The following is a 9,305-nucleotide window of genomic DNA, read 5'->3' as shown; positions in this document are numbered from 1 at the left end:
TTTGTTAGCCTGTTGAAAACTTAATCACGGTTCAGATTCTCGTTAGATTCATTTTGCCTAGTTAGTAGTGCTGTCGCTAAACTCACACTACCCTTTAAAACAAATTCTCGCTAGATTCATTGTTTTAAGCATTATGACCTAAAGTTTGTGTTACTAATTCATCTTTTAATTACATGGCTCTTAAGCCATGACCAGATTTAATTCCCTCCGGTGACCACAGTGCTCGTTTCCCAAGCGAAAATGTCCATGTTCTCCTACAGTCTTTGTATTCCCAAGCGAAAATGTCCATGTTCTCCTACAGCAATTTTCGGAGATTGTGTTTACATCCATCCGAAAGGTTTACACCAATAGAGACCGTTTGATCGGGGTATCCAGGGTTGATTATGACCTTCATAGTATTTTCCTCTTCCTGCATATCCTTTGGGATGGACGGACTTGCGTCGTCGCCCCTTTTTACATCACTGACTTGCTTTGCTGCTTCGTAGGCGGAAGGGATCAATCCTATCCCCGTCTCGGATCGGAATTTTACAAATCTGTGAATTACCGAGGGTACTATCTCCAGCTTTTGCATCGCGGTTCTTCCTAGGAGAATATTGTAAGGTGATGGAGAGCGCACTATTGAAAGGTCCAGCGTCTCGGTCCTTTCATGTGTTCCGTCGTTGATGGTTATGTCTAGGTCGATTTCCCTTAATGGCCATGCGTGTTCCCCCGAAAAGCCAATTAACGGGCCCCGGGGGTCTACTTTCCAGGCTCGTAGGGGGTCTGGTAGTTTGAGGAAGCAGTGTTCAAAGATCACGTCACACTCACTTCCATTATCTAAGTAGACCCTTCTCACCTCGATGTTAAACACCGTGGTTTGAATAATGAGAGGGTCATTGGACGGTTCATCCTTTCTCAAAAGGGGGGAATAAGAACCCTTCGTCTTGGCTCGAGGTATGTCTGGGCGACTGGCAATTCCTTGGTTGATGGCCAAGGCTGCCCTTCTGTCCCTTAGGGGCTTGTTCTTGTTTTTCTTTACCATTTTTGCGGCGCGAGTGCACAAAGATCTTTGTCGTAGGTTTTTGGTTCTGGATGGGGTCCCACGGATGGCGCCAAATGTTTGTACACCAAACCGCGATTAGGTTAAGAAAGGAGGATGATGGGTGTTTTTGGTTGTTTGTTGGCGATTCCCCGAAGGTAGAGTGAATCTCTTTACGCCGATCAATTATGATTTGATAGAGTTTATGAATGAGTTAGAATGAATGAATGATGCCTTCGTGAGGTCTTATGAATCTCCTTTTATAGGGATGATCTTGGTTTGAAAAATAAGTCAAGATCCGAGGTCTTCTTTACAGGATATTGTTTCCATAAATGCCGGCCTTTTTATAAGAACAAATCTCTACTTTGTAGGGAAACAATTCTTATCCTTTTTAATCTTTTGTGTGCCCTTCGTTACGCACGATCTTCGTGACTCACTTCGTGACTTAGGCAGGGTGTGTCATCACTAATGTTTTTTTATATTTTTTTTCTTGAATTTTATTGAATTGTATCATCTGGGTTTCTTTAATCTATTGTTGTTTAGATCAATTATGATTTTACGTATCTCCTAATGATAAATAAAAACCTAAACCTAAAAAAAAATATATATATTATCGCATTATATATTCTCTCTTTACCCTGTTTCTTTCATTTGACCCTTAATTAATTGGTACGTGCGTGCTTTTATTCATTCAATTGCCGGTCATCGTCTATTGATCTAATCATTATATATTTAGGTGTTTTGAGATTTTTGTATATCCTACCTTGGATCTTGATGGCGGCTGCCCCGGAGGTATCTATCTATCTATATATCTGTGTTCATTTGTTTATTTTTTATTATGCCATCAATCCCAAACACTAACCAAAACTTATTTCAGCTTGTATTAATCGGTTTCGACAATTCTGCATGGATGCCCCGCGGTTCTGATAATCTTAATGCTCAACTTGACGCTTTTAAATATTATTGCCATACTAAATTTGAAGTAACTTTCATGCTCCACAATTATTATGTTATTCGTATCTTTGATTTTTTTCTTACTCGTACTGTGTGTGTTTGTTTTTTGTTACAGACTAATCCAGGTTCCTTTGTGGGCATATTCACAATGAGTGAGTCATGCTATGATGAATGTCTTTTTCCTTCTACTGATCTTGAAGAAATCGTGGATAAAGCTCAAGGTGTCTAATTAACACACTTTTTTCCTTTTAATTTTACATGTTTGTAGGATTTTCTCTATTCTACTAAATCATTAAATTTAAACTATGCATGATTCTTTCTTAGGTATAACTACCGGTTGTGGCAACTTGGACGTTCAAAGCGCATTAGTATTTAACGCTCCTTCTCTCAGAAGATGGTGCCCAGGTTTGAAAAAAAGGATCCTTCTCTTTATTGGAGGGTATGTAATTCTTTTCTTAAAATTTTGTTGCTTTATTTATTTATCTAGTGCATACATTTGCTAAATACTTAGGTTTGTTTCTTGGCTGCCAGTACTACAAATTTGGATCCAACATTCGTGGCCGAGTTTTCGAAGATATTGAAAGACTGGTCTATAGTTATTGATGTTGTCAACTTCTATCCGGAGGACCGTTTGTGCGTATATTCAAAGTATGGTTATCATTTTGGGAAGAGCGATCTTCAGGATCTTTTTGCTGCTACTAACGGTGATGATGGCAACAGCCACTTCGTACAAGTTACACCTGGATCTTCTATTCCTATTGAAGATTACATGTCTATATTTAAAAAAGACCCCTCTGAAGAAAACAGCTAGCGGAAGAGAATGTCATAAAACCTTGCAACCATCTTACAAGGCTGCTGCAAATGATGAACCACTGGCTGTAGCTCACTGATGCATCATGTGTGCTGCTTATTTGTTTATGCATGTGTAAGCTGCTGAATTGTTTAAAAAAGGGTATTCCTACCCTTTCCCCTTTCTGTCAATGTTGCCAATTCCTATCCCAATAGGCCAGCGGGCGGAACGAGGAGAGGGCCCGACAATCAGCAATCTTCGATTCTGATATCATATTAGGAGAAAGGCGCTCCCCCCGAGAAGATAGAAAGAAATTAAAAAGTCATTGATTGTTGGGTATCCCTTCCTACTTCTTCATAAACTGATCATAATGTGAATCAGCCGCATGTAGTGTTTGAATGATTTTGTATGCATTAATGTTGGCAGTGATGTTCTATCACCCCTTGGTTTAGTTTCTCTTTCTTAGTCAGTCTTTCCACGATTAGCAAATGCAAAAATTTAGTTCAGTACCAATGCTCACAGATCTAGAGATGGTACGGTTTCAAGATGTATTTCTTACGCAATCCTCACACTCACAGATTTACGAAGTTCTAACTCGGGCTACGTTTGGTATGATGAGGGATGAACCAACTAATGGAATGGGATAAAAACAGGAGTAAAATGTAGTGGAGTTAATGAAAAATGCAGATTTTGAGGGAATGGAATCTAGATCAATAATTGTTTGGGATGTTTCTGTTGTTTTAAGGTCTATGTCTTCTTATATTCTAGTAGATCTGCTGCACTCTGTTGCAAAAAAAATGGAGCTACCTACTGTTTTGCTCCCATGGTTGTCCTCCCTATAATCATCTTGAAGCGAATATATAAGATCATTTTCAAGTATATAATACAGAAGACTCGGCGTTTTGGTTGTGTATGTTTAACTCAAAACTAGCAATAAGTGCCTTTCATGAACCCCAATTTTAGGGGTTTGAAGTGTTGAACCAAATGGAGATAATATGCTTATATGCAACTAGAATTCAAATTGTATGTCATTAAGTTCAAGTCCAAATGTCATTCATAAACATGTTTTGACTTTTCATGATGTATACACAAGAAAAACAAAAAACAAACATGTATGTTTTAACGTCTAATGATGCATACAGTAGAAAAACAAAAAACAAACATGTTTTAACGTTCTAATGATGCATACAGTAGAAAAACAAAAACACTTTCCTGCTCAAACCAAGATTCCTAAAACAACAATTAGAATGTTCGTGCCTATTTACATCACATACATCCTGAAAAGTAAAACACAACCTCGGATGGTAGCAAAGTTTCTAGAGACAACCCACAGATACCTTTCAAACTCATATTCGAGCACACGCACACGAATGTCAGTACCATACTACTCGCAGGCAAGCTTTGTCCCAAAACTGGTCAAACAGATGGCAAAAGCATGAAAGGCCGACAAAGGCTGCCTGTAGTCCATCGTAAACATATCATCACCAACCTTTCCAAACTGAAGCAGGACTGTTTCACCATCCCCTTTCCCTCCTGGCTGACTCGGGTCCATCGTTGCCACCAACTGAAAGTTCTTAACTGATGCAACTGTTACCCGCCCATGAAAATTCAAACACCAGCATTGCAAGTGTTCATGCCACCTCGGGGCTTTATTTCTTAATAACGTCAGACCAGAATCAGAACCAGTACCAGCAGCATCAGATTTGGATTTGGTCAACTTGGATTCTGCTTGAGGTTCGTCCGACATAGGACACCTTAAAGAAGATACCATTCTTCTAGGACCTCTAGATTTCAAGAGGTTAAACTTGTAGGAAACTTCCCCTATCTCAAAATTGCCAGCTGGAACTTGTGGGCTTATTTGCTTGGTTGTGAAACGCCGTGCAGCACTGCTGCTTGAGTGCTTTGCCCCAACGCGTGGAGGCTGGCTATCATAGATTGTAAATTTGGTACCGAGAAAATCCGAACTGCAGATTCATACTAAAACGCAAGTTAAAAAAGCAACGAGAACGAAAATATGATGAAATATTATAAACTCTACAGAGCAAAGGACTAACCTCAATTTACCAACGTAAGCATTGCTTCCTTGAGATAGATCATTTGGATCAAGTGATATTATGTATTCCGTATGAGCACCATGTCTTGATCTACGTGCTGCCAGCAGAAACTTACCTTTCTCTGTGAACGCTGCCAAACATAGAATCCATGTTATACACTTTCAATTTAGTAAAGTTTTATTTTGCTACAGCTGTCACTGCTTTCTTATAAAAATGAAAAATGATACTATTTAACCACCAAGTCATTGGTCTTTGACATAAAAGTCAAAATAAGAAAATGACATCCTATCAGGTCATCCAGTAAATATAAATTTAAATTCGTTACAGGATCCAATAGTTTATATAGTTATCTGCACCAAGAAACTTCATGCACAAACATGCAAGTACAAACAGGGAAACACAATACAAACTTATATTCTCCTTCTGTGAGGGAACAAAATGGCGGCACAGTTTCCATCATTTAGTAAGTTTCATTTCACTTCATCCATTAAGTATAAATTCAAGTCTGTAGTTAAAAAAACACAGCTAAAATTTATTTAGTAATTCATCATCTCTTGTCAAGATTACCATTAAGTAACCGAAATTAATGTCCTACGAAAACACAATGGAGTTTTAGGAGAAAAACATGTAAGAGCAACCAGATTAAAAAGTACTTGGTTGTAAAAAAATGTCATCTCAAAAGCTAACAATACACATGGACACATGGTGACACCATATTATTATTGTATCTCATTAGTGAGTAAGACAACTCGTCCACGTCTCTGCTCATATTTTTCAAACATGACGAATAGAACCTTCTGGCAATATGTAATTCTTGCAATGTTATTTTGTTAACAGTATTATTGACTATGCAAATGCCTATTGTCCTGTTTTCACTGCTATGGACCCTTACATGGTAACTTCAAAAAAACAATCTAAGTAATGAAACTCTTCCCAAAATGCGATTTTTGTGGCTCTCTTCTACAGGTTATTCTTATTTGGAGTATTTTATATAACCGGATGTAGTGATCCAAAAGAATTTTGTTGACCCTCTCCATCTTCTTAATAACAAATATCTAAAATGAAATATGTTTACATTTTACAGCTTAAAACATCTTTCCTTATTGTAACGCAAATGGAACAAAATTATGACTGATGACACTAGAGGTGGCAAAATGTTCGGGTCGGATTGGGTTGGGTGACGGGTCAATACGGGTCCGGGTCAAAATGGACTCGGGTCAATATGGGTCATTTTGAAAATGGTATCAATTGGGTGTGGGTCAAAACGGTTCGGGTCAAAACGGATCCGGGTCAAAATGGATCCGGGTCATACCGGGTCATGTTAAAAATGACTTTTTATTTACGGAACATGCTCTGAGTTTTTAGATTATGTTTTTAAAAGGTTGTGAAGTTAATGTTTTACTCGTATATTTGAATACAAGTTTTTTAGTACTCAATTTATTATGACATATATATTGTCACTTTACAAACAATGTTGATGACATGCTAAAACAACCAAAGGTAAGCTTTTTGGAATGCACGAGGTATACTTTACAAAGAAGATTTTTCACATTGTATATTGTATATTTTTTTATTCCTCTTTTTATTTAACTAAAGTTGAAAGAAAAGGGGTAAACTAGATCAATATTTATATGGAGTTAACTTTCATATGTTTCTTCTTTAGCTTTCGTATTGATTAAGTTGTGATATTGGTCATATTGATGGTTGCTCGAATAATCAACTGTTACTATGTAAATTTTTAATTCATCTACAATCAAAAGTTGTCATCAAGAATCAATTTACTAAGAATATACATAGAAATTAATGAAGCAGAAAGTTACCCATCAAGAATTAGTACTTAATCTTCATACGCAATGCAACTTCTTTATTTTTTAATTATTAATATATGTTTATGTTTTGATAGTAAGTATGATTCCGATATGTAAGATAGGTCTTCCCCGAAAGATTAGTTTATTACGCATTAATTCTTCAACTTTTTGCCTTATTTCAATCGTTTATGTTTTATTTTTAGGTATTTTAATTCTATTCGGTATTTATTTAATATACTTTTTTTTTTGAACAGCAGTGGGCCGGATCACAGGATATCCGGACTGGATACCGTGGGCCTACCCATTCCCCTCCCCCTGCCAAGCCCCCCCAGTAAATCCAATTTTTCAGCTTTGATTAATATATTTTGAGACTACCCGTCCAATGGACGGGCCTGAACACTAGTATTATGTAATGGAGGGTTAGGTGAGACTTGTTGGGAGGTGTAACTATGATACGAGTAATATATATTTTGTATCTATCTTCTTCCAATTATGTCTTCTACACCAAAAAACAAATGCAGGAAAAAAGCAATCACTTTCTCTATCATCACTTGTGATGATCATTATTTTCTCCATCGCACTACATCACCTTCGTCACTGACCATGAGCCCATGACATCTCCGTCATCACTCCTCTATCAACAATCCATCACCAACATCACCCTCCAGTCGCCGACGCAGCGCCACCACCATCCTATTTAAACTCGGTCTGATTCATTACCATAAACGGTCAGATTCTCCGGCGGCGGTTCAGGTGGTGGTCAGTTTTCCGGCGGCTGGTCAGATTTTAATTTTATGGTTTTCAATAACGTCGATTAGAGTTGCAAATTAAGCTATGGAAGAATTATCGTTTTTCAATTTCATGGTCCATATCAGTCATAGGATTACTAAGCACCTGCCCAGTTTGACCCGTCCTCTAAGATTTTACTTTTTTGTTTGATCCATTATAACCCGCATAAGAAAACTTTAAAACCCATTGTCACCCAAATGACTAAGTTGAAGACCCAGAATGACCCAATTTTAAATGTTTGGGCCATAATTGCCGGCTATAGATGACACCATCAAACTACCTTTAATTCCGTTCCTCACTAGTAATTACTTGATTACACATGACAACCAAAACAAGATCTGAGCAAGATTTGTACTCACATGGGCTATCAGCAAGATAAAGGTAAAACATCGAGTTTTTCTTGTTTCGCTTAATAAGACATTGAAGAGGTGTATCCCGTGGACCAGGCTGCAACATAACCAAAAAAGTCGTCAGCCAATCAAGTTTAACAAACAATACCTTAAGCTTAATCATTCATCCACAACACCAACAAAAGATCAAGCATCTATCAAGACATACTACGCATACATCAATCTGCTTTTAAACCATTACTCCTAATCTAGAACCTTAACGTATAACTTGTCACGAAAACACCAACAACGGGAACTTCATCTAACGATTATTCCAATATAATCATCACTATAAGTTACTATATATTTTTTCACCTAAAAAATATCCCTATCAAACTCGTAAATTCTAGCTCCACACATCCACACACTGAAGTATCTACGCGTGTGTGTATTCTAGAGCTAGATGATTAACTTAGATTTGATTTCATAAGCATTCATTTCTACTACTTAATCAGCAATCCATTAATCTAACTACCTAATGCTAATATTCATCTTCTAATCTATTGGATATCATCATAACTATTTTAAACACTCGATAACGATAACGATAAAATCAACACAGCTATAAATATATCCATCCCCTAAACATTATCAAAAATCAATCAATAACTCACATATAAATATAATAAATACATTAATGAACATATAGATATAGATACAAAATAGGACCTGTTTAAGGCAAGAAGGAAAGGTAATAATAGAGGTAAGAAGAGGCGGTTTAACAATCTCCTTAACAACATCTCTCCACTTTTTACAAACACATCCACACGCCACCACACTCTGCCTCACCGGCCACCGCTCTTCACTACTTTCAACTCTCCTTATTATCTCTCCGATCAGCTCCGGCAACATATTTGACCACGAACCGGCCGGTTCACTCGTCACGATGATGTCATCAACATTATTTCTATTATTATTAATAATAACAAAATCATTGTTATCATGTGTGAATTCATTGAGAGATTTGGATCTGCTGCTGGTTCGTATTCTTCTTGATAAAAATGATCGTCGTAACGACATCGTTTTGAGAGAGAAATAATGAGGTGAAATTGATTTTTGAGAAAGAATAAATAAAAAAGGGGAGAAATTTTTATGTTTACTTTTGTAAGGACGATGTTACCGTGACGTATCTGGCAGGATACCTCAAGTTTTTATTGTTATTTCTATTTTAGATTTTTGTTTCTATAAATAAGTTAAGTGTTAACATACCTGTATTTTTATTTTTTTCTTTTGGGTGTTATGGATAACAACAACGGTACCCAATCCCTGAGCAGGGTATTGGGAGGTGAGCTGTAGACAGTCTTACCTCTACCCAGAGGTAAAGAGATTGCTTCCATAAGGATCTCCGGCCAATAATATGTAAAAGTCGTACAAGGGTAAAGTGTTTATACCTGTCTGTCGGGAAAATGCTAAGACGATATACCTGTCAGCTGTGTCCGCTGAATATGGCTACCTGACGAGTAGGGAAGAGTAGCAAACGTACGGCCTAAAAAGTACCTTAAC

General features: G+C 37.2%; 2 protein-coding genes across 2 annotated transcripts; one reads left to right on the top strand and one right to left on the bottom strand.

The window, feature by feature from the left end:
• The first annotated feature begins 1,759 nt into the window (after positions 1 to 1,759).
• LOC122598623 lies at positions 1,760 to 3,621 on the top strand. Its single transcript, XM_043771210.1, has 4 exons — positions 1,760 to 1,810; positions 1,896 to 2,193; positions 2,297 to 2,411; positions 2,504 to 3,621. Exons 1-4 carry the CDS (start codon positions 1,793 to 1,795, stop codon positions 2,781 to 2,783), a joined length of 711 nt encoding a protein of 236 aa, XP_043627145.1. The 5' UTR covers positions 1,760 to 1,792; the 3' UTR covers positions 2,784 to 3,621.
• A 256-nt stretch (positions 3,622 to 3,877) lies between these two features.
• Positions 3,878 to 8,896, bottom strand: LOC122598288 (tubby-like F-box protein 7). Its single transcript, XM_043770883.1, has 4 exons — positions 8,472 to 8,896; positions 7,773 to 7,860; positions 4,817 to 4,946; positions 3,878 to 4,726 (listed from the first exon to the last, which is right to left on the bottom strand). Exons 1-4 carry the CDS (start codon positions 8,820 to 8,822, stop codon positions 4,147 to 4,149), a joined length of 1,149 nt encoding a protein of 382 aa, XP_043626818.1. The 5' UTR covers positions 8,823 to 8,896; the 3' UTR covers positions 3,878 to 4,146.
• Between the last annotated feature and the right edge of the window lie 409 nt (positions 8,897 to 9,305).

Source organism: Erigeron canadensis, chromosome 4, assembly GCF_010389155.1.
Source record: "Erigeron canadensis isolate Cc75 chromosome 4, C_canadensis_v1, whole genome shotgun sequence".
Classification (NCBI taxonomy): Eukaryota; Viridiplantae; Streptophyta; class Magnoliopsida; order Asterales; family Asteraceae; genus Erigeron; species Erigeron canadensis.
The sequence above is the reverse complement of the archived record's forward strand: the minus strand, read 5'-3'. Positions and strand labels throughout refer to the sequence as shown.

Bases quoted from the DNA above. Each gene is read 5' to 3' on its own strand.
- LOC122598288 (XM_043770883.1), bottom strand. From the start codon at position 8,822: ATGTCGTTACGACGATCATTTTTATCAAGAAGAATACGAACCAGCAGC. The intron at 7,861-8,471 runs GTCCTATTTTGT...GTTATGTTGCAG, and splicing joins TTCCTTCTTGCCTTAAACAG to CCTGGTCCACGGGATACACC. The intron at 4,727-4,816 runs GTTAGTCCTTTG...ATGAATCTGCAG, and splicing joins GCTTACGTTGGTAAATTGAG to TTCGGATTTTCTCGGTACCA.
- LOC122598623 (XM_043771210.1), top strand. The intron at 2,194-2,296 runs GTGTCTAATTAA...ATTCTTTCTTAG, and splicing joins AATCGTGGATAAAGCTCAAG to GTATAACTACCGGTTGTGGC. The intron at 2,412-2,503 runs GTATGTAATTCT...CTTGGCTGCCAG, and splicing joins ATCCTTCTCTTTATTGGAGG to TACTACAAATTTGGATCCAA.